This window comes from Callospermophilus lateralis, chromosome X (genome assembly GCF_048772815.1).
Source record: "Callospermophilus lateralis isolate mCalLat2 chromosome X, mCalLat2.hap1, whole genome shotgun sequence".
NCBI classification, from domain to species: Eukaryota; Metazoa; Chordata; class Mammalia; order Rodentia; family Sciuridae; genus Callospermophilus; species Callospermophilus lateralis.
In genome coordinates, this window is record NC_135325.1 from 52468787 (window position 1) to 52495319 (window position 26533).

The 26533-nt window shown below is 35.3% G+C and overlaps 1 protein-coding gene across 8 annotated transcripts in view; it reads right to left on the reverse strand.

The window, feature by feature from the left end:
- The window catches only part of Eda (ectodysplasin A), a 332917-nt gene that overhangs the window by 71038 nt on the left and 235346 nt on the right, over nt 1-26533 (reverse strand). For all 8 annotated transcript variants that reach the window (XM_077106621.1, XM_077106617.1, XM_077106619.1 and 5 more), the window contains exon 2: nt 5961-6066. In XM_077106621.1, coding sequence (XP_076962736.1) covers nt 5961-6066 — 106 coding nt within the window. The remainder of the gene's footprint in view (nt 1-5960; nt 6067-26533) is intronic.

Sequence of the window (26533 nt, forward strand, 5' to 3'; positions counted from 1 at the left end):
GACCCTCAGGCAATCTTGGGGACTCTACATCTGAAATAAAAAATCATCCTCAAGTCTACACACATGGTAAACTTTCAAAAGCTTTAATGTTGTATTGTGAACAAGCCACAGAAAATCTATCAGTTCTCAAAATGATTTTAGTCTCTCATTTGGTAATAGCACAGTGATATCTCACTGAAAAGCAATAAATAGAAGAGCAATACTAGAATGAGGGCAATCTTAATTCTAGCTAACATTTGTACAGACAGAATACATTTTCTTTGACACCATAGCCTTTCATGTTCATTGTATCAATTTAATAGTAGTTATCCCCCATTCCATTGTTATTTTTAAGAAATAGGGACAAAGGGTATATTTCAATCTTATTTATCTCTTTACACTTTTAAAATGGTAGAAAAGAATACTAAGTTTTTTGATCTCTCCGAAAGTAAAGAGAACTGTGAAGAAAAAATTCGGAGATACTAAAAAGGGACACTTATATAAGCCAGCAAGAAAGAGTAAGAGACTACACAGAGAGATGTGCAGATGTAATCATTTGTTGTAATGAGGTAGGCCATAGTTTGAGGCTTGAAGTCTTCTTGCTATGGGCTTATATAGCACCAGAAGGAACAAAAATAGTTAATTTGCTGAAAGAGAACATAAGTGTAGAAATTATAATGGTTGACCATATATTAATGAATATATGAGTGCCTCCAGATGTCTGGGACACCATACTATTTGTTCTTTTTTTATATAATAATAGCAATTAATGATTACTGAAGTACTTTGGCATACTAATATTTTCTAATATTTGATTAACACAACAACCTCATGAGGTAAGCCACATTAATTATCCCTATTTTATAGACAAAGAAACTGATACTCCGAGGGATATGACTTCTCCAAAGTCACATGAGTGGTAAGGTGGCAAGGGCATTAGGACTAGGATCCATATATTGCAACTTGGTCCAGTACCTTGTTGCACTTTTATTCCCTTACTAGGATAGAAACACTGGAGACAGCTGGGTGTGGAGAGATAAAAATATTTTGATTGACTCTTGAAGATGTTCTACAGGAAAAGATCAGATGCTTTTACAACACTTGTAAAATATGGAAACTACCTTCTTGGGAATTCAGGATTCATGTTATCTGATTCCAAGACCTTATGACCTCCTGAATATGTTCTACATTTCATGGAGTAGCCTGAAGGAGAGACCAAGCAGGCCACTTAGAGCTGATACTACTTCAGAAATATATCACTAGGATGGACCTCAGCAGGAAATCTTGGCACAGTTTTCAGGAATTGTTGTGACTGAGCACAATGTGAAGAGGAGATCATGCTTTTCTTGCATAATAATAATTACCAAAAGGCCTCATATAATTAGCAACTATCAATTCTGATCAATCCAAGACAAGAGCCATGAATTTAAGGTAGATGTGTAGTAAAGAAATAGAAATTCATCCGCTGTCATTGATTTTTTTTAATTAATGAAAAAGATTTTTAAAAGAAGTAGAAATTCACTTGTTTTCTAGGAGTTGAAGTTATAAAGTTCCAAGATTTATAATGGAGGGGAACTAACCCTGTGTTTGGGACTCCTGCTTAGATGGTCAATGACTTCATTTATAGAGTAATTTGAAAGGAGAAACTGAAATGAATTCCATTATTCTTGAATGGTGGGTCAGAAAGATTGGATACACCCTGGACATAGCCACTGACCTTTTTTTGTGAAGGCTAGTTAGACTGTCTATGCTATGTTTCCCATCAACTAGTTAAATAAATAGTCCGTTGAAAAAAAGAAATGGCCTTCTGCAGCCTGATTTATTCTGGGTGAACCTATGCAAGTTCCTGATGGTCACCATATCCTTTCCTCTTTCTTTGTTAATTAGCCATTTCATGTTTTTTCTCCCATAGGGATTAGTAGAGATTATTAAGCTTTTTTTTTTTTTTTTTTTTTTTTGGTATGGGGATTGAACTCAGGGGCATTCAACCACCGAGCCATATCCCCAGCCCTATTTTGTATTTTATTAGAGACAGGGTCTCACTGAGTTGTCAGTGCCTCACTTTTGCTGAGCCTGGCTTTGAACTCACGATCCTCCTGCTGAGGATCAGTACTCAGTACTTTGGCATACTAATATTTTCTAATATTTGATTAACAATATAACAATAACAATATAACAATAACCTGAGCAGCTGGGAATACAGGTGTGAACCACTGTGCCTGGCAGAGATTGTTAAGATTAATAACTATAATTTTTAGATATAAAATCTAGACCCCACATTTGTTTGTTTAGTCGTTCATTTGACAAATGTATGAGTGTCTTCTATTCACAGGTTCATATTAGGTAAAATGCCAGGAACCAATTCACCACCCCACCTTTGCTTCATTCTTACCTGTTGCCTATAAATGTCTGCTCCTTTACTAAGCTGTAAGTATCTCTGAGGCCTTATTCATCTTTGTGTTCCTTCTGTTACTGTCTAGAAGGCTTGTTATCAATAAAATAGTGAAGGAACTGAAGTGGAATCAAAGGACAGTAACAGATTAAAAAAATACAAGGAACTAGAACTGACTTTTCCTGTTCTCTTTTAAACGTGTTTCTATTTTTGACCTTTGAAAAACGTTTTCTTCCTGAAACCATTTCTTAACTCTTCAAGACAAATGATATTTTCTTTGACACTTGTAATGAAACTTGAGATGGACAGCTAAATTTTTATTATAACATATCAAGTAACTTGTGGATTTAGAATTACTGCCTGGTAGACTCCTTCAACTCCTTGGCATATATTTTGTTTGTTTGTTCGTTTTTTGGGGGGAACTTACTTACTCCTTTTTGATTTACTATCACATCTCTTACTCTGTTCAGAACAGTTTACAATTTAATCACTTCTTCAATGAGAAGCCCTTTATTTGAATACAAGTCAGCTCACTGTCTTGAGACAGTGATGTACAATGTAAACATACATCCAATGGGCTAATAGGCAAATTTAATGGACATAATTAAATTCTTACTTCTTTCCCCATATTCCTCTATACTTCACCTTTTCTCTTCTTCCAAATGTCAGAAATGGCAATTCTACTCATTTAGTTCCTTAAATCCAAAACCCTGGGGTCACTCTAAACTCTTCTATGCCTCTCATCTTTTATCTAATCCGTCTGAAAATCCTGTCATCCATTCCTTCAAAAATCTCTCTAGAATCCAATCACACTTCTTACCACCCACACCACCTCTACCCTGGTCTAAACTACCATCATCTTGTACCTGGATTACTCTCTCCCTAATAACTCTCCGTGCTTCTGTCCTTCTGGAACCTCTTTTCAATAAAGTAGTCAGAAGAACACAAGTCAAATCCTGTCACTCTTTTGTTCAAAGTGGTTCCACATCTGATGCAGAATAAAAGGCCAGACTCCTTATGGCCCATAAAATTAGAGGTTACATTTTGGCCTCTGACCTTACATCCCTCCCTCTCACTCTTGTTTTCTCTAATCTTTCTGGAACATATCATTCCTGTGCTTCAGAGCTTTTGCATTTTGTTTCTTCTTCCCCAAGAAATCCACATGGTTTGGACATTCATTTCACTCAAGTCTCTTCTCCTATGTTCCCTTATCACAGAGCCCATCCTTGATCCCCTTACAGCATACCCCTTTGCTCTCTCATCCTTTTTCTTGGCTGTATTTTTCTTCATGGCACTTATCATCACTAACTTTGTTTATTGTTTGTCTATGCACTAGAAGTAAAGCTTGGGAGAAAAAGAAGTATTTATTGAAAGCCTATCATATGCCAGGTCTTTTTCAAGGCAGTGGGGATATAAAAGTTAATCAAACAAAATCAAACTCAAATGGCATTTCTATTCTACTGTATATATGGTGCTGAATTTACTCAACAAATATTCGAAGAATGTATTGAATAAATATAGCATATATTCAGGAGGATAAAATAAATGGTTTAAAAGAAGAGGAGATTTGGATTGCTCATTCAATTTTAACTCATTGGGACACTCATCACAAATAAGAAATGGTAACATAGCCTCCCATGTGAAAGGCTGAACAACCAATCAAATCCCAGGATCCTCAGGCATTCTATATCACTAACTCTTAAGGTGTGTTTGGATTCCTCCCAGCTATACTCAGTAATGAAAAATACATGGATAGCATAAAAAACTTATCATTGGCACAGAGTGACCACAAAGTAGATATTCAGATCAGGAGGGAAGCAGATAAGAAGTGCTAAAAATTAATGAGAGACTTTGGTCTTGACCAGAGAGAGAGAAACTGTTTTGTATCAAGACAGAATAAACACTCTAAGGAAGATTAGTATTAGAGATGTTGGTAGCCAGGTTTAGATAAAGTGATTAGTGGAAAAGGAGGAAATTGGCAGTATGTAAAAAACGTGGATGTGTAACCGATGTGAATCTACAATATGTATACGGGGTAAAAATGGGAGTTCATAATCTGCTTGAATCAACTGTATGAAATATGATATGTCAAGAGCTTTGTAATGTTTTGAACAACTAATAATAAAAAAAGAGAAAATGTGAAAGGTTAGATGAAGAGGTAAACCTTAGAAACCCTTTGACTTTCCACTTGGAGAGGGATGAATGACAATCCTGACTGTAAAAGACAAGCTCACTCTTATCTCTTTCTCCTCAGCAACCAGGAATTATGAAGGATTTGGTGGTATGGGGAAGAGCCTCTGGTGAAAAACCAAAGATGGAGTGATTTACATGCAACAGAAGATGGGATATTATGAGATGAAAGGGATAATGACTGTCAGTCCCCAGGTTCTATTTAGCCAGCGGCTTCTAAGAAACTGGCTACAAGTTGGTAAAAAATGGTTACTTTTTGTTTCTTGGACTTGAAATTGAACATCAATTGTATGTAAATTGTCTTTTCTAGAGTACAGCCCTATTGGTTCAGTTCTCCATTAAAAGACCTATTGCCGCTGACACCTTCACTGACTAGAAAACCCTACCTGTCTTATTCTTCTGTCTTCTTATTACAAGATCTTTATTCTGAGTTCTTTTTCAGATTTCATCCAGTTCTGCTTCTTGCCTCTGCTGACAAAGTCTTGGCCCCATCTCTTCAACAACTCCCACTTTCTGGAACTGCTTCACCACTGGCCCTTACTCACATTGACAAATGTCAGCTTAAAAATTTCATTTTCATCTTTACAAAATCATATTGCTTTGTAACCCCCTCCAGACACATATCATTGGCAGATGTAGCCAGACACATGCTGTCTTTGAATCCAGATGGCTTTGCAGCAGCCCAGAGCTATGCATTCTATAAACCCTTGTGCCAAAGGGGTAGCATTCTGTCACATGATAATTTTGAAATAAGAGGATTCAAAGAACCTGCCCAGGAGCTAGCTCAGCATTTGGTTATGTCCCGCCAAATGCACTATAGTTAACTCAAAACTATTACACCACACTGCTTTGGTGAAGGGGCAGGGAACATCACCAACTTACATTACAAACACCAATAGTGAGCCAGATACGAAGCCAGATTCTGAGGTTATAGAAAGAGAAATGAATCCTTATCCTGAAGGAACTTAAAGACTAGTTCTAGAAGCTTTAGATTTGGACACAATAGCAGATATAAACATTGATATGATTATTATTGGAATTAAGCAATTATGTAAGTGCCAGCATGGTGAAACACTCTGTCAATTCCAAAAATATGACCAAATCCTTTTGGTGGCCCTAGAAGATGTGGGATGGACAGAGGAGGTCCTTATGAAGGGTGATATTGAGAGACACAAATGCTGCTTTGGTTCTCAGACATGCTGAGAAAGTGCTGAAGGTATTTGGAGTTGGAGGAGGGAGGATCCTTGTATATATCAGTTCTATGTCAAAGATCTTTTGGTACATTAGGCTGGATAAATTTTCTGTGACCTTGGATCTGTGAACAATATATGAGATGATGAAGGGTGTTTTTATTAAGAGATAACTCAGAAGTGACAAAGGATCATCTGAGTAGACTTACCATCTGCTCCTTCACTGCTTTTGCTTCTTTTATTGCGGCGAACACGCCTACTTTCCTCATCAGAGTATGACTTTTCATCAGGGAAGAAGAAATTCAGCAGGGCCATCTGTGCAAATAACAAGTAAATGAGTGAAAGGTTGACCCTAGTCAGCCATAGCCAACATTAAAAGAAAACAAACAAACAAAAGCACAAAAAGCAACTAGTTTTCATTAGAAGGTCTGCCTTTACTTTAAAGTCAACATGTCTGAAGCCTGACCCTATCTTGTCCTGCATTATACAAATGCTTTCATTTTGATACCATTATTGTTTGAACCACAAAGGCATAACATTTTAGTTAATTTCTGAATCCCCTCTCTTCTTCCCTGAATATCTAGTGAGTGATACAACAGGTCACAAGTGTCCATGGGTTCAGAGGGCCTAGCCCCAAATTTCTAACTCTCCTCATATATACTAATAATGATGCTTGCCCAGAACTAGACTTGAGTTTGCTACTCCTCTTTGGACCTCATTATTGTAGACCTTTGATTTTGTCATATTCCTGTTTATGCTGTACTTTGGTTTGGTACTGAGGTACCCTGTATGTCAACACTCTGTGGGAATTACTCATAACAAAGTGAAAAATTATTTTCTTCTTTTTCCTAGACTCCTACAACACTTGTAGTCTAAAAAATCATTTTGATCATGTAAATAAGTAGATTATTTATCCTATTTAATAATTTTTAAGGAAAAGTTTACTTGCCCTCCTCCACTACTAAGTTGTCATACAATCATATATCCTAATAAAACATGATGGTTAGAAAAGGAAAGATTCATTTTGGTACTTGTTCTTCTACTGTCTTGTAATCACTGTCTCTCATAATAAAACAAAGTTTCATTTGTGAATTATTCTAATCCTGACTCAACAACTTACTAGCTGTGTAATCTTAGACAGTAATTTAAGCTTTAATTTCCTCATGTGAAAATAGGGATAATAGTTCCTTTCTCATAAAGCAGTTGTAGGATTAGCACAGCACTTATCAGCATGTAATACACACTCACTAAGTGTTCACTATTACTATTATAAAAATTAATCATCAAAATAGATAGGTTAGTTTGGAACTGAAAAAAATGAACTGAAATAAAATGAATCTGCATTTTATTCTAGTGTCAAAAAAGAACAATTCCAGAGTTTCATGTCTCTTGCATCTCTTATTAGTTGTAAAAAATGAGTTGAACCCCAGAAAGTCTTAACATTCCATACAAACTTTATGTTTAAAGCCCTGTGATTTACTGTTTATATGGAACATTAATATCCAATAGCCTTAAGGTGCAGGGTTAGCATTTTTTTTAGGGTTAGCATCTTGGAGGGTATATTAATATGTTAAATATCAAATTAATAGGTGAATATACAGGTAATCTCTAATTGATCAATAGGATTGCATTTTAAAATGTATTTAGATTGAACCATATGAAACTGCCACTTCTTTATGTCAAAAATGGTTGAATATCAGCAATTTTACATGGTTCAACTGAGCAGGATTTCTGAGTCACTTGTTTGGAATGTAAAATGCATTTTCCCACAGAATCAACATAATGATGTCTGGCTAGATCCACAGAAAGTTACTTAGTCCGCAATATAAATAAACTAACGTACTAATAATAATACCATAAAATCAGACTGTTATTTTACAATAAAATCTCAATCATTTACAACTCTATAAGTCATGCTGGATAGAAGAGTTTTATTGAAGACTTTTGAATGCTGAAACATACTTCAACTATATTGAATAGAAATTAGTCTTAATATAGGGCTCACTGAATATGTGGAAGACTATTTGCCCATACCCTAAATGGCCCCAGTCCACTATAATTGAGGGGGTTCATTATTATTACAACTACAATAATGCTTTGCTAGAGAGGAGATTAAGGTTCTCTGAGAGTAAGAAGGGAAGCACCCAATACAGACCAGGAGTAGATGAGGCTTCTTGGCAGAGGTACTACCTATTTGATCCTGAAAGATGTTAAGGATTCAGTGATAAATGCAAAATTGAAAAGGAATTTCAGGCAAAGGGAGAATTGTATTTTAAAGACCCAGAGTAAAAACAGAATAGCAGTTTTTGCAACTACAAATAGTTTAGAATAAGTGCTAGGAGGTGGGGAGGAATTGTGAGAAATGAACCAAGGGTTGTTCAGTATCTTATGGAATTAGATCATGTTAAGGGAATTTAGACTTGGTCCTATGGCAGTGATCATCCGAAGGATTTTTTTCCTTTTCTAAAATTCTGTACCTTATGAAAATTTGAGGTAAAATTTACATATAATAAAATGCATGAATTTTAACCATACAGTTTGAAGAGATTTGACAAATGTATATATCTTTGTAACCACCACCCATTCAAGATACAGAACATTTCTATCACATCAGAATTTCCTTTGTGCACCTTCTAGTCATTCTTCAGTACCTGCCCCAGGCAACCACAGTTTTTGATTTCCATCATTATATCTCAATTTTTCTCATTCTAGACTAGCATCTCACAAAATAATTTTTATACATATGAATATGATTCTTCCTTCAACATAATGTCTGAAGTCATTCACATTGTTGCATGTATCAGTAGTCCATTCTTTTTAGTGATGAACAATATTTTATTGTATGCCTCTATCATTTTTTAAAATGCATTCACTCATTGATGGGCATTTGGGTTATTTCCAGTTTGGTCTAGAATAAATAAAATTGATATGAACCTCCATGTATAGGTCTTTGTGTAGATATGTTTTAATTTTTCTTGAGTAAACACCTATAATGTAACCTCTGGGTTACATGATATGTGTCTACTATAAGATAGTACGAAAATATTTTTTTCAGAGTAACTGTACCAATTTATATACCCATCAGCAACATACAAGAGTCCTAATGCTTTGCATCTTCACCAACACTTGGTATTATCAGTAATTTTAATTTTAGCCATTCTGGTGGATATAAATTAGTGTTTCGCTGTGGTTGGTTTTGAATTCTTAAACTTCTTTTTAATGTTATCTCGCTGTAAACTATCAGATTTCACTTCCCTTACTTGTAACATCTTTTGTGGTCCCTTCAAATTTGCTGTTTATAATTTGCTATAGGCTTGATATCTAGTTAAAACTCATCAGATTCATGTACAAACAGAATAAAAAGGCAGTGAGAGTGAATTTGAATGGCTTTTACAATAAGTAAGATGCATATTCTCTGGTGGCTTAGAGACCATTCTTTTACTACTTGATTCCTGGGTGCAATATGAATACATGAATTTATCATCTAACGAAGTTCTATGTGGGTAAAGGATAATGTTATTCCTAGGGAAAAGGGATTTAAAAATGCAAATGGAGAACCTCCATGCTACACCAAGTACAACTCCAGAGGTTCCTTCATAGTCTGTGGGCTCCTTCATGAGTGCAGTTCCTATAAGAGGTCTGGCAGGGCCTTATGCACCTCATGTCCTGGTGGTGATAGTGAGACAAGATGCTCATGTAGTTACTGTTCCAAAGTGTCTGATGACAGGTTGTGAGAACTCAAACTCCCAGAACAAGAGGGATGAGGGAGAAACAAACTTCTGCAGACAGCAGAAAAAACTACAGCTTCCATGTGTAGTAGGAATATCTCAAAATTACCTCAAGAGATGCTGTTGATGGGTATAAGATATCCATAAGTCAAGTGTTCATTAGAAGGGGAATGCCTGTATATGAAAATGCTTTGAATGGTTTCTATTTTATCAATAAAATACAGAGAAAAACAATACAATATACTGCTTCAAAGGAAAGAGATTCCCTATTCACAGTGCTTTGAGTCTCAGAGGTAGGTGGATAAACTATCCTCTATATAGTATAATGGTAAAGACAAAAATCAATTGCTGTTCATACAAGGAGTCTAGGATTCTAGCTTTAGTTTTGCATTCATTAGTATGGCCTCCAGAGGCAAGTTGCAGAATATGAACAAAACAGCCTTCTCTTTTAGAATATTGCTTTCCTATTGCACAAGGGAGGAGGCATCAGGAATGTTGGCCACAGCCAGGAATTTTGCTCAAGGGGGAAAAAAAATCTAATTCTTTACACTTTATTAAGTGATTACACCCTTGTTTCTTATGGTACAATTACATGGTAAACAGCACCTGCAGATTACAGGGATCTCAGCTGGAAACAATTCATTAGCAGTGAGACATGAGGGATACATCCATTATTGCTATTTGACTCTCCAGATATTACTACAAACATATTTTTCCCTAATATCTAAACCCACAAAATTATTGGGTACTTTTTATATGACATAGAAAGAATCTAATTCATTTCTATTTCATGGTTAATGAACTTGATTGTTCTAGATGATTCATAGGACATGACTCACAAGCCTCTTAAGAGAAGGGGCCACACATCATCCATAATTTTATACCTTGTGCCAAGCCCTCAGTCTGGCACACAGTAGGCCCCTAATTTATACATGTCTATTAAAAGAATAACTGAACTACCCCAGTTCATTTATGCTTTTATAACAAAATACCAGAGACTGGGCAATTTATAAAGCACAGAAATTTATTTTCTCATAGTTATGGAGGCTGGTAAGTCCCCCAAGGTTCTGGCACATTTGGTTGTCTGGTGAGAGCTGTTTTCTACTTCCAAGATGGTGCCTTATTGCTGTGCCCTCTAGAGGAAGAAATGCTATCTTCTCACATGGTGGAAGGTGGAAGGACAAGAGAGCTGAATACTTCAAGAAGCCTCTTTTATGAAGTACTTTATCCTATTAATGAGGGAGGAGCCCTAATAGCCTATGTACCTCTTAAAGGCCCTACTTCTTAATACCTCCTTATTGGCAACATCTGAATTTGAAGGGGACACATTCAAACTATAGTACATATTATCACCAATCCATTCCTTAAAGTCAGAATTTTATCTGACCCTAATTGGACCTATTTTTGGAGACCATCATATAGAAGTAGGCTAAGGACTCAATATGCCATAGGCAGGAAACAAATCAATGAAATCCAAAGACTGAGAAACCCTATAATTCAGTGGTATTCAAACTTTGGTGTGCTCAGAATCACTAAGCACGTGCAAGAAAATGTAGAATCCCAGACTTTCCTCTCCCACAAATTAGACTGATGAAGCCTGAGGTTGGACCCTAGAATCTGACTTTTCAAAACTTGTCTACTAGTGGATTCTGACACAGGGAGTCCTTAAATCACACTTTAAGAAACTGCTATATTGTTAATTTTTCAATCAGTTCATTATCTACAGATCAGGAAGGCTAAGACCTATTTTTTCTTTCCTGGAAAAATAGGTCTCCTGCATAGTCAGTGTTTTAACCTTTTCTTCTGTTATTCTTGGAGTTAATCTGTTTGTAGAAATTGGTACTACATCTCTCTCAATAGGAGGCAAGTACATACCAGTACCAGATCTTGTAAAATATCAAATTGCCTATTTTGAAAGAAGTTTCACTTTTAATATTTATCAAAAACTGATCTATTTTTCTTATTTCAACCACTGCCATCACCACCATCAACTATCAACAATCATCTTGGACCTTCAAATAAAATAGAAGCATTTAGGCCCTGAAATATTCAACAGAATCTCCAAGTGATCCTACTAAAGCAAGGTATGAGCAATGAGTGAAGTAGGGTTGTCCAAATGCTTATTAACATGTCATGGATATAAAATGAATACAAAAGGTGGCACTGAACACACTTCTAATCTTATTAAGAACCCTTAATTCAACATGCTCTGATTGTCAACAAAAGGTCTGTAGAAAGGGTTCATTCAAAAGGTTATCATCTGAACAAACACTGAGTGCTTACCATATGGAGAGTGCTGAACTAGATACCATCTTTCACACACATAGATGAACATGAAAATAATACAGTGCTTCCATGTAGTGCAAAGATAGCACTACATAATAGGAGACAGTAAGGTTTCAAACACAGCAATGAGAAGCACAGTGTGTGTTGGTTGCTGAACAGAGAGTGCCAGTTGCTGGGAGTGAACAAACAAGAACATTCAATGATGATCACAGCATCCCATGAGAACTGCCACTGGCAGTATGGGGGTAGAAGTAGCAGCAATCAGCATAAATTTCAAATGAACTTGGCACCTTGAATATCTCTCATGTGAGTGCCAGGGCTTGCTATCCTCTATTGTTGATATGTTGAGAGATTTCTAAAATTATGTAGAAAAGCTCAACATGGAAGCTAAACACAACCAACATTTTCCATCATATTCAGAGCTAAAAGCAGTCACTGAATCCTGCTTCCTAGGCAATTTAACTTAAAAATCACTGTATAACAATGCAAGTGACTGTAAAGTAGAAAACAAAATAAGAAATATAAAAATAAAAAAGAACAGTATCTTTGCTTGAGGAGTTGGTAATTGTATCAGTGTGAAACTGTACTACAGACCAGCCCAATCTTTGGCTTTTCTTAATGTGCATTTTTGGTCTGTATAAATCATGTAACATTTATCAAATAATACCTCCTATAACTTAATATTAATTTTATTCCCTTTATAGGTAAGCTCCTCCAAGGTACATATACTTTTAGATTCAGAGTTGGTATGGACTTGTCCTCCGTTTTTTTTTTTTTTAAAGAGAGAGTGAGAGATGGAGAGAGAGAGAGAGAGAATTTTTTTTAATATTTATTTTTTAGTTTTTCGGCGGACACAACATCTTTTGTTTTTTTGTATGTGGTGCTGAGAATTGAACCCGGGCCGCACGCATGCCAGGCGAGCGCTCTACCGCTTGAGCCACATCCCCAGCCCTGGACTTGTCCTCTGGATAAGGGTGAAATCTGTTTAAGATACATAGCAAAAGGCAAGGCAAATTATCATAAATAACATAACTTCTAATGCAAAGAGGTGAAATGGACCTCTCTTCCAACTTTCTGTTTCCTGAACATACAGAATAGAGCTAGAAAAACAAAAGCTTACTGAATTCTCATCAGTGAATAATACTAGTTGTGTCCAGGTTTTGCATAAATTTTGAAAATTCACAACCACTACAGATGTCACATTTACCACATTGATCTGTTTTATTGTTGGAGCCAGAGTCATGTTTAATGTGAAATGGCAAGAGAGGACCACCACTACTGAGATTCTGGAAGTCAGCTGGTCTATCAGCATTAAAGTGATGTTCATTGCTGACATGTGAAGAGATGCAATGACAGAAAGATACCCAACCATCTTTGGTATGATGAGTTTTATGGCATAACCACAAGCAGGGGTGGCATAAGAAATACTCTAAAAGATGCAGAAAAGCATAGCTTCAAATAATATGACATAGCTGTGGGCTGCTGGGAAAAACAGCAGCAGAGACCAGCTTGGAATGCAGCAATGTGGAATTTGGAAACTCTTTTTGAGCAAAGGCTTTCAGCTGACCACAAGTTGAACACAGAAATACAGACAGTGACAGGCTATACAAATAGCAGCTGAAGCCACAAATCAAAAAGCAGTTTGTATATATGTCAGACAGAAAGGACTCTTGGTTGAAGATTTAGGATTTGTTTCCCTTGAGTGTGGGCAAAATCAGTTGTGATATCTTTGAATAAGATGAAGGGCAGAAATATATACTAGATGTCACTGCTCTGCCTTGGGAGTACCTTCATACTTTTAAAGTGAAAGGTGCTTTGGAAAAAAACATACTTCCACTTATAATACCTGCAAATCAGTAAATTCTATCATTTCTGAATAGAAACAACTTAAAAAATTAGTTGAGCTTTGGATTTCCAAAACATTAGTACAGATAAAAATCTATAAATTCTTAAAAGGATCTTGAAAATTTGTATTAACAATGCCACAGTTTACCTTTATGAACTGAACTGATGTCGGCTGGAAGAGCATTATGAGGAAAAATGAGACTGCCTGTACAGACCATTTAGTTTAAATAGGATTCCCTGCCCCACCCCTGTCCAACATTTTACTGTCCATAGCATTCCACAAAATCCATTCCATTTTCAGTGGAGACCTAAACAGCAATATTCAAGATTTGATATGGAGGAAGGATAAAACTGAGGTAGTTAGTGAAGAGAGAGTGGCAACAGTCAGGATTTGTTGGAGGAGACTAAGATAGAAGGAAGAAGCAAATTGAGAAACAAATGACTATTGATTCTGAAAGGGAAAAAGTGTTCCAAACATTGTAGAAAATTAAACAGTGGGGATTTTAGGGAAAGATGAATCATATTCAGTTCAAGTAGATACTGAAATAAATTGTAGACAAGAGTTCAATGGTTATAATTAAGGCTCAGATGATACAAGAAAGGCTAGAAACAATGGTCCGAAACATTGGAAGGTGGATGACAAGGAAATGAACACAGATATGTGGCCAGCAGATTGTTAATTCCAAGACTGGCTCACAGGAATATCAGTATAGAAAATGAATCACAGTAACCAGTTTATAAGTTCAAAGGGAGAGGTTAAGCAGGATAGAATATAAGATACAAGTATACTAAGGGCAGGCAGATTAATCAGAGATGATATAATCAGCAGAGATTCAGCCTGTAATAAATGAACTAAATGTGAGTAATGGGAAAAACAGTAAGGGGCCTGGGACATAAGTGCAGAATTAAAAAAAAAAAACTGCAAAACTAGAATCACCAAGGGCATAAAAAGACTAGCAAGAAAACTGTGAGGCTGGGAAGAGCATTTTACTGTGAGATTAGATAAATTCTAAGTTGCAATGCTGTCCTCAGTTAACTTGGCATTTTAGTGCCTTTTGTGCCCAAGTGTGGCCAGGGCCTCCCTTGAGATAAACACCAAATAACTGTTTCTGTGATATAATAGCAGACTAGTCCTGTTTCAAGAGCCGTAAAACCGAGAGAAAAAAAAATTTCAATATGGCTCTTGATTAGAATTCAGTACTAGAGTGTTTCTATGGAAATGTTATTTTCTCAGAGGAAAATTCCTAACTCTTGCTTATGACCATGACAGTGAGTAAAGAAAGCCTCATGCTGAGTATGGTTTCATAAATCTTTTCCATAGTATCTCAGCAGTTACCCACTCAAAAAGAAATTAAGATAAAATATAAACAAATGAAATGAAGTATGGCAAATAACCTATTCATTAAACTCAATTTTATGCATATCCATTGTTTGATTGTTAGTGTTAGGACTAAAGCCATCTTTCCATAGAGCAATGGAGAATTAGATTTCATTACTATCTACTAATCTCTTTCCCTGAGTTTTAACCCTAATGAATCCTCTAATTTCTACTAAAGGATAAACAATGTAGATTTGTCCAGTTCTTAGCTAATTGCTCCTAATTATAACTATTTCCAAAAAATTCACAGAATGCTTTAAAATTTAAACAAGAATATAGACATCTGGATCAAGGTAGCTGATTACCAAACAATTTTAGTTCTTCTTGCCTAAGACATTAAAATGACAGACAAATAGAAAAAGACATAATAAAGAGAATAATAAAGGGAATTAGCAGAAAAGAGATTTTAATACATTTCTGAAAGGCAGAAAGTAGATAGGATACTGCCTGATAAAAATGAGCAGAGAAAGTGACAGAGGGGGCTTATAGTTTGGGAGGATGATGCTCTGTCCTGGAGGACCACAGAGAAATTTGAAAATTGGAAATGCCAAGTAAGGGAGAGGGTGAGAATGAAATGTTAGAAATTCATTGAAAAATCTGTGTATTGAATAATCATATTCCTCCCCTATGAACAGAACCCTTAGTATACAGACATTTATTCTGGGAAAAAACAATCAGAAGGTTTTTGTTATAGTTTGGATCTGAAACTTCCCCCAAAGGCTCATGTGTTGAAGGTTTGGTCCACAGCTGGTAGTTCTACTGGAAAGTGGTGGAAACATTTGGAGGTGGGGCCTAGTTGGAAGAGTGCCTTACTTGGGGCCTGCCTTTGAAGGGTACGTTGTGTCTGTTGTTCTCTGCTTCCCAATTCCTGGCTGCTGTAAGGTGAACAGCTTTGTTCCACCACTTTCTGTGGCCATGATGTTCTATCTCCACCTATGGTCCACAAAAAATGGAGCCAGTTGACCATGGACTGAAAATCTTTCAAAGCAGGGGCTAAAGTAAATCTTTTCTACCTCTTAGTTAATTTTCTCAAGTATTTTGTCATGGTGATGAAAAGCTAATATGGTCTTTCTCTAAAGAGATTGAATAAATTGTGTATGAATTGAGACACTATGAGCATTAATGGCCTTTATATTCAGGAATTTGAGGGGCCTCCAACATAATGACTCTATGTACATGGGAAGGGCTTATTAATTTATAGGTCTTATATTTGGGGTAGCCAGTCATTTGGTTCAACTCCTAGATAGATTATGAAATTTCAGAAAATCAAAGATAAATAAGATGTTAACAGCTTCCAGAGGGGAAATAAAATCAAGTTAAAGAAAGGAATAAGAGTTGGAATGGACTGGGTGCAGTGGTGCACATGTGTAATCCTAGCAACTCGGGAGGCTGAGAAAGGAGGGCAAGAGGACCACAAGTTCAAGGCCAATCTTGGCAACTTAGTGAGATCCTGTCTTGAAAATAAAAAATAAAAAAAATGACTGGTGATGTGGCTCAGTGGTTAAGCACCCCTACGTTTAATCCCTGATACCAAAAAAGTAAAAAAGGGTTGGAATTATTGGCCATCTTATTGGCAACACTGTTTATAATAACAATGGAGGAATCCCTTCAAAGTTCTGAGTGAAAATTATTTTGAACCTATAATTTGGTTTCTAAATATCAATCAAGTCTGTTAGCAAAATAAGCATATTTTTTAAGATTGCAAAAATTCAAACTTTACCTCCCATACCTTTCCCCTACAAAGTTACTTAAGGATGTACTCCAGAAAAATGAGAGCATAAACAAAGATAGACATACTTACTGTATTACTTACTGTATTTTGGAATAGTGGACTTAAATGCAAAGACTAAAAATGTAAGTCCAAGGATGATAATTGCACAGGAGGCCTAAGGAACAGTAAGTACAAATGGAAGCAAAGAAGACTCCAAAAGGAAGGCATCCAAGAAAAGAGAGGGAGAAGGTCTCACAATTTTATCTTTAAGAAATTAGAATGATTGAACCATGTCACAGAAAATGCAAGAAGAATAAAGTATTAGAAAATTCAGAAAGTATAAATTAAGAATATAATGTTCTCATAACACTTGATAAAGAGAGAAAATATTTAAATGGTTACCAATAGTATAAACACTGCATACTGATTTTCGACTTTTAGAATTAACTGATATATAAAAGTGTAGGATACATAATTATAAGGATAGCTGTAGATAAAGAATATCCCTCTTGGCAGTGTAAAAAGTAAAAGTATAAATGACAAGAGTTGGTAAACTAAAAGAATAAGAGATAAAGAGAAGAGTAGGGAACTAATATCTTCCTCTTACAGAGTTCAGAGGTTGTCTATACTTTATGGAACAAGAAATAAAGGCCTAAGTATATTCTTCAAACAGAGGACCTAAAAAGCACATTAACTACATCAGGACAAGAGGGAGTATAAGTGAGATAAATAAAGCCTCATTTATCACATCAAAAAGTTAACGAAGCCTAAAATATATAAATCAAAAAATAGAATTACCAGCGGCAATTACCAGAAGAACTAAACAGAAACGATTAATAGAGTTAAAGGTAATTTCAGAGGATTAGTAGAGCAAGAGTTGGAACAGTGAAACACTGCTTATATTATAAGCTTTTATGTACATAGTTCATATTTTTAAAACCACATGTATGTATTACTTCATAAGATATAAAAATAAAAATAATATGGCTATTTCAAAATCAACCAGGAACCTTGAAACAGAAATCTAAACTCAAACCAGTGTCTGAGACCTTCACCTGAAAAAGAGTGTTGGCAAGAAGCCACCTAAGCATAGCTCCTATCTCTATTATCTAACTGGCTTCTTGCCCTCCATCCCATCCCTGCCTCAAAGATTATGCCCTTTCTCTTACAATCACTGAAACAACACAAATGCTGGATTAAGATGTGACCAACTTCATTTTCAGTCACAGAGATAATTTTTATGCCTTTGTACAATAATCTCCACATACTTAAGTGCACAACTTGTTTTGACATATGTATGTATACTTGTGAAATCATCATCATAATCAAAATAATGATCCCCATCACCCCCCAAAGTTTCTTCATATTCCTATGTAATGCCTTCTCATTTAGCCTTCTCACTTTAGAAAACAGTTTGTTTTCTAAAATGAAGAATGCCATCTTCATTCCTAGGCAACTAATGATTTGCTTTCTCTCAGTATAGGTGAGTTTTTATTTTCTAGAATTTCATATAAATAGATAATGCAGTATGTTCTTTTTGTCTAGCTTCTTTTAGTAAGCATAATTATTTTGCGATTTGTTCATGTTACTACATGTATCAGCAGTTCATTCCTTTTTATTGGTAGGTTGTATTCTGTTGTATAGATATAACCATTTATATATCCATTCACCTATTACTGGACATAATAATTGTTTCCAGGTTTTACTTACTAAAAATAAAATTGTTATGGACACTGGTGTACAATTCTTTGTGTGGATGTATGTTTTCATTTCTCTTAGAAAATAACTAGGAGTAGAATTGTTGGGTTACATACACCATATAAAAATGTATATTATAAGAAACTGACAAACTGTTTTCTAAAGTGGTTGTATCATTTTACATTCTCAACAGCAGTTTATGAGAGTTTCAGTTTCTCACATACTCATTAAAACTTGGTATTGTCAGTCTTTTTAAGTTTAGCCTTTCTAATAGGTGTGCAATGTCTCTCACTGTGATTTTAATTTGCATTTCCCTAATGACTAATGAACATCTATTCATATATATTCTCTGTTTAAATATGTTTAAATCTTTCACCCATTATAAATTTTGAGTTGTTTATTTCTTATCATTGAGGTTTTTAAAGTTTGTTATTTAATCTTGATAAGTCCTGCATCAGATATGTGATTTGAACATATTTTCTTCTAATCTATATCATGTTTTTTAATTTTCTTAACAGTGTCTTATGAAGACTAGAGGTTCTAATTTTGACATCCATCTTATTATTTCTTTTATGGATCATGCTTTCTTATTGGTGTCATATCTATAAGTTTACTTGTTAGAGTTTATGGTTAGGTGAGGATCCATTTTGGGTCAATTTTTATATAGAATATGAGGTATTAATCAGGGTTTATAAAAATATTCTCAAATGTTTCAGCATATTTTTATTAAAAGAACTATGCTTTCTCCATTGAACTGCTTATAATTTTTTGATAATCAATTGATCGTATATGTTTGTTTTTATTTCTTGGGTCACTATTCTTCTCTTTGATCTATTATTGATTATTTTCTCCCTGGTATTAGAGGTTGAACCTAGGGGCATTCTACCATTTAACTATATCCCCAGGCCTTTTAATCTGTTAAATTTTATTTGCTAGCTTCAAAATTGGGTTCCTTTTGTCTCAGTTCCTGAAGTCAGAGTTGCTGGGATTATAGGCATTGCCACTATGCCCCGTTTGCTGATGATTTTTATATTAAAAACACTATGTCTTGATTTGTGTAACTTTCTAATAAGCATTGAAATCAGGTAGCACAAGTCTTTCAACTCTGTTATTTTTTTGTTTTTCAAGTTGTTTTGATAGTTTAGGTAATTTGCCTTTCTACACAAATTTTAGAATCAGTGCATCAACTTCTACAAAAATAAAATTAGGATGACATCGAACCTATAGATCTGAGAAAAATGGCATCTTCACATATAGTATATTTTTGATGCTATTAAGAATGCTATTAGCTGGCTGTAGTGGCCCATACCTATTATCCCAGAGATTCAGGAAGCTGAGGTAGGAGGATCACAAGTTCAAGTTAGCCTCAGCAATTAGAGAGGCCCTAAAGTAACCTAGAAAGACCATGTCTCAAAATAGAAAATAAAAAGGAATGAGGATGTGGCTCAGTGGTAAAGCATCCCTGGGTTCAACAAACAAACAAACAAACAAACAAACAAACAAATCAGTGTTACTGTTCAAAACCAGCATGGTATTGACAGCAAAATAGACATGAAGACAAATGGAATAGAAGACAGACAGGTCCACAGACCTATATCCATCTAATATTTGATGTAGGTGCCAAAAATGTATCTTGGAGAAAAGATAGCCTTTTTAACAAGTAGTGCTGGAAAACTGGATAGCTATATGTAGAAAATGAAATTAGACCCATATCTCTCAGCCTGCACAAAACTCAAACTGGAATGAAACAATGAGTTTGGAATTACACCAAAAACTTTAAAACTGCTAGAAGAAAATACATGAAAAAAAGAGAAAATATAGGATCAACACTCTATCATATAGGAATTGGCACTGACTTCCTTACAAGATCCCCATGGTGCAATAAACAAAAGCAAGAATCAATAAATGAGATTCCATCAATTAAAAAGCTTTTTCACTGCTAAGAAAATGATTAAGAGCATGGTGGGGCATATCTGTAATCCCAGAGATGCAGAAAGCTGAGGCAGGAGGATCCCAAGTTCAAAGGCAGTCTCACCATTTTAGCGAGACCCTAAGCAAGTTAGAGAGACTTTGTATAAAGATAAAAAATAAAAGGGGCTGGGATAAAAAATAAAAGGGGATATAGTTCAGGGGTTAAGTTTCCTTGGGTTCCATCTCTGGTACAAAAAGAAAGAGGGAATTGGGCTGGTCCAGCAGGATCCAGGGATACAAATGACTTCCCTCTTTACTGCTTCACTGTGAGTTGGTTTCATTCTCAGATTTGTTTCAGCCAGGCATGATGGCACACACCTGTAATTCTAGAGGCTAAGTCAGGAGAATAGCAAATTCAAAGCCAATCTCAGCAACTTAGCAAGGCCCTAAACAAGTTAGTGAGTCTCTCTCTCTCTAAATAAAAAAGGAAAAGGGTTGGAGATGTGGCTCAGTGTTTAAGTTCTTAAGTTTCCCTGGGTACAGTCTCTGGTACAAAAAAAAAAAAAAAAAAAATAAGTGTGAAGAGAGATCCTACAGAATAGGAGAAAACTTGCCCAACTATTCCTGCAGTAGGGGATTAATATACAGAATATAAAAAAAATAGAAAAACTTAACACCAATAAACAAATAATCAAATAATCCAATCAATAAATGGCAAAAGAATGAAACAGAAATTTCTCAAAAGAGGAAACACAAAAGGACAATAAATATATGAAACAATGTTCAATATCTCTAGCAATCAGGGAAACACAAGTCATAACTACACTAAAACTTCATCTTACTCCAGACAGAATGACCATGATCAAGAGTACAGGTAACAATAAATATTGGCAAGGATGTGGGGTAAAATGTACACGCATACATTGTTGGTGGGACTACAGTGTAGTACAACCACTCTGGAAAGCAGTATGTAAATTCCTCAAAAGCTGGGGATAGAACCATCCCAGTCCTTGGTATTTTCTCCCCAAATCTAAAATTGATATACAACAACATAGCCATATCAATGTTTATAGCAGCATAATTCACAATAGCTAAATTATGGAATGAACCCAGATGCCCATCAATAGATGAATGGATTTAAAAATTGTGATATACAACAAGGGGGAAGGGAAAGAATAGAAATTCAGTGGATTAGACAAAGGCAAATAAAGGGAATGGAGGGGCATGGGAATAGGAAAGACAGTGGAATGAATCTAAAATAATATCCTATGTTCATATATGAATATAACACAAGTGAAACTCCACATCATGTAAAACCAAAAGAATGGGATCCTAATTAGTATGGTATACTCTATATATGTATAATATATCAAAATATACTCTACTGTTATGTATATCTAAAAAGAACAAATAAAAAAAGAAATTATTGGCCTGGGATTGTGGTTCAGTGATAGATGCTTGCCTAGCATGTGTGAGGCACTGGATTCCATTCTCAGCACCATAAATGAATAAATGTCCATCAATAACTAATAAAAATATTAAAAAAGAAATTGTTGTACACACACACACACACACACACATACACACACACAATGGAGTCCTATTCAGCCATAAAAAAGGATTGAAATTTTGGCATTTACTGGTAAATGGATGGAAATGGAGACTATCGTGCTAAGTGAAATTAGCCAAACTCAAAAAATCAAAGGTCAATGTTTTCTCTCATATGTAGAAACATAAAGAATCAATCAAATACCAATTAGTAGACAAGTGAAATGAAGTATAGCATAGAGTAGAAGGAGAATAGGAGAAGAGAGGAAGGACTGGAAGGAAAAGGGGGAGGGAAATGGGGGGAATCATGAACTGAAATTAAATTCCATGCATGTATGAGTTTGTTGGAATGAATCCATCTACTATGTGTAACTATAAAGCTCTAATAATGATAATAAAAAGAATGGTATCATTGGAAAAATTTAATTTATGACTGTTTATTGCTAGTATATAGAAACAATTGATTTTTAAATAGTGATATTATGGCCTGTGAACTAGTTAAATTCACTTACTAGTTCTTTCACTTACTTTGTAAATTTTGTATGGCATTTACAAAGATGATCATGTTGTCTGCATATAAAGATGGTTTTGTTACCTTTCAAAACCAGTTGCCTCTTGTTTATTTTTTCTTTCCTTATTGCATTGCTAGAACTTCTCCAGAACAATGTTGACTAGAAGCAATGAGAGTAGATATCCTTGCCTTATTACTTGATTTTAGAAAAGTACTTAATCTTTCCTAAAGTATGAGGTTAGCTATAGGACTTCTGTAGATGTCCCTTATCAGAATGAGGAAACTCTCCTATACTAATTAAGTGAGAGTTTTTATCATGAATTGGTGTTGGATTCTGTTAAACTTTGTACCAATTGATACAATTACATGGTTTTTCTTTCTGAAACTTTTAGTAGAGTAAATTACATTATTTTCCCCAATTAAAAAAATTAGGTCAATTAAAAAAATTAACTGATATATAAGTTGAAATCAACCTAGTGAGCACCTGCCTAGTTCTATATTCCAATGCCTCAACTAGAACACTAGGATAGGAGATCAGAATCTTTTTTAGGTGCGTGGACAGTGATCATTTTTTTTTTATGTCTGTTCACCTTTTGATCCATTCATCCATTCGTTTATCCACTATTTACTAGGTACTTGCCTTTAAAATATTGTGCAAGGCCCTGGGTATCTAAATAGCTCTGTAGATGCTCTTCTGAGGCTTGAAATCTATCTAGTAAGGAGTTAAGCAGCTAATCATATTTGTGGGGTTAATACCACAGTAAGTTCACAGAGGAGTTTTTCTTTAGGGTAGGGAAGTTGGGCAGGATGACAATTGATATGCTCTTTGAGAAGTAAGCAGGAGTCTTCTGGGCAGAGGTGAGAGAGAAGGGCAATCCAGAAAAGTAGTCATGACTTAGAGCAGTGCTTTTATTCTCTCTACTTCTCAATGCCCCAGCCTCCACCACAGCAGGATGGGTGAGGATAGTCTTTTCTTGGATTTTTTTTTAATCTACAAGGAATATATGTGTGTACACATATTTTTTTTCCTTTAACTTTGAGTTGAATCTACACTCCAGGATGATGCATATCCTCAACTCTAGTAGACCAAGGAATGTGTGTGACGCTCTGTGTGAAGTAGAGTTCTGTGTGAAGGAATGGAGGGTCAGTGGCAAACAATCAGCAACTAGGAGTAGCTTCTTGGGGTAGCTGTCTAACCTTAGAATCATGTCAATTGGGCATTAGACATGCAATTAGAAATATTCTGGCTTCAAAGCCTGTATGTTTGCCTAAGGACCTAAATTATCATTTGCTCACTCTCTGATTACCCCAGTTCCATGATGAGCCAAGTTCTACCTAGCACTGCCAAAAAAAACAGCAAGAAAGCTTTTAATAGCTTTAAACAAGTTTTCAAATTTCTTTGGCAATTCAAGTCAAATGTACAGTATCTTGCTGGGGTCTTGAATTGACATTGAACTGGGACCATGTGGAGCCAAGTTCTAAGCAATAAGTAATTATGTTAGTACTAAAATCCTTGGGTACTTGCCAGTCACAATTTTCATTTTGACTTGTACTAATGGTTACTGTTGAAATGGTAATCAGAGACCTAATCTCTTATCAGCTGGTACCTAGTTGTGTGGAAAGTGCTGCCATATCCTGCCTGAGAATTGATTAGAAATGGTTTGTGTTATTCCTTGCCAATAAAGGTCAAATTCTGTTACAACAAATACTAAAACCAATAGTGGAAACTTATAGAATGAAGAGATTTCTAAGTGTATGTTGGTAGCACATTTATTTGTAGCAACATTCAATACAACAGAACTAAAGTTAACCAAAGGATTTGATTCACCAAGTAGATTTTTTTTTTTTCTTTTTGTAAAGGATATTAGGCTACCAAAACTTTTCTTTTTTTTTTTAAACTTTAAATTTTTTTTTTTTTTTTGTACTGGGAATTGAACCCCCAGCCCTTTTTATTTTTATTTACTTATTTTTGAGTCAGGGTTTTGTTAAGTTGCCCAGCCTGACCTGAACTTGCGATTCACCTGCCTCAGCCTCTCAAGTCACTGGAATTATAGGAGTGAACCATTGCATCCAGCCTACCAAAACTTTTCTATGAATTCCTACAAATGCTTTTCTACTATTTACAAATATAACCTATATCCACCTGTTTTCCAAGGAAATATCCTTGATTTTAAATTATTTGCTATGTATCTGCCCCAGCCAAAGGGACTTTAAAACTTTTATTTTTTGTACTTTGCATTATTAGAATAGTAATTTTGTTTTCAAAAATAAAAATATGATAATCATCTCTTCATTCAAAAAATCTTTGCCTCATTATCCTTATGTGTCCACTCATAGTTATCACCACCTTTCACTTCTACCCCTTCCCAGAGATTTATCATGAATATGAATAGATTTTCTCAAATGGTTCTAAGTCCACCTACCTACAACACAGAAAAAATGTGCATTTATATAAACTTTCAAATCATTCATTCAATAAGCACTGTGATATCATACCATGAATGCAAATGACTCTCAGCTTTGAAATGGGAATGCAAATGTCATTAAGGTATGACTCTTGCCTTTTGCACAGCCATGGTTTAGCATGATGACTTGACCAGGAGCAAGTATTAGATTACTTTTACAAATTGACTTGGGTAGTGCTGAGACTACAACCCAAAGAGATGACATCTGAATTTGCTCCTGAGAATTTGGTAGGTCACTAGATAGAGTTGGAACTGAAGAGTATCCTAAGCAGAGGGGAATAGTACATATAGATATATTTTCTCATTTGTAAGATCGGAATAACAATTAGCTCATGGGGTTGCGAAGAACACATATAAAAGTGCCTTGGTGTAGTGTAGATGTTCAATTAATATTAGTTGTATTCTTTCCCAGTCACATTTAAAATAAAATTGTTTGTCCAATATTTTCACCTAGTTTGACCCTGGAAGAATGATATGTAGAATGGAGAAAGATGGGATCAGGATTTAAGGGGGAAAGATAAATTTAAAGCTTGGTAGAGACAGGGGTAACATGGCAGTAGTCAGTCTATTCATAGAAATAGGACCCAAGTTAGCATTAAAGGACAAACAAAATCATACGCAGAGGTTGGGGTGTGTAGCTTAGTGGTAGAGTGCTTGCTTCACATGCATGCGACCCTGGGTTCCATCCCCACTACCTGGAGTGGGTGGAGACCAGAATCAAGTAATTTTTGGAAGAAATTATGTATCTGTAACAGGAAAAGGAATGAAAATCACTGAAGATATTATGCTGCATATGTATTCTGCATACACTTAATTCTTTCTCACTGTGATTTCCATGTTTAGATGGTAAGGATATAAAGTGGAGTGTGTGTATCGGGGGGCAGTGTGAAGATAGTGAGGTAGAGGATAATAAAGTTAAATCTTGGACACATCCAGAAAAACAATTATCTTATAGCCATCTTGCTTACTAATAAAACTCCTTGCATTTTCTGCACAATAATCACATAGGATTGATTCTCTGCCACTTGTGACTTAGTATTCACTTTAGCAGGTACTTCCTTTGCCTAAGTTGTAGCTAATTAATACAGAAGCACAAAATCCACACATTTATAAAAAGGTAGCTGCCTGAATTTTAAATACCTTTTCCCAATATAAATAAAGTCTAACAATTTATAAATATTTGCTCCTTCAATTCCAATAAAGGTAGACGTAGTAAAACTAAAACAATAGTCTACTATATAACAACCAATCAAAAGTGGGAAAAGAATACCATATTGAAAAGGGGAAAAATAAAAAGTTTACAGTGGAGAAACCTGATGTACATGACATTGGCCCCATGACCAAAGTTAACATTGATCATAAGTCTTGTTGATATTATGTATCTTTGCTATTATTTATTCAGAATGGTATTTTCCTCTGTTGTTTTACCTTCAAAAGACTAATTTCACAGTCTAATCATGAGTCAAGCATCAGATAAATCCCAACTGAGGTACACTGTACAAAATATCTAAGCAGTATGCCTCAAAACTGTCAAGGTAACCAAAAACAAGGAAAATTGAGAAAACTGCTATAGTTGAAAGGAAACTAATAAGACCTGATTACTAAATGTACTATGGCATCCTGGATGGGACCTTTTTACAGAAAAAGGACATTAGGTTAAAACTAATGAAATGTGAGTATGAATTTTAATTAATAATAATC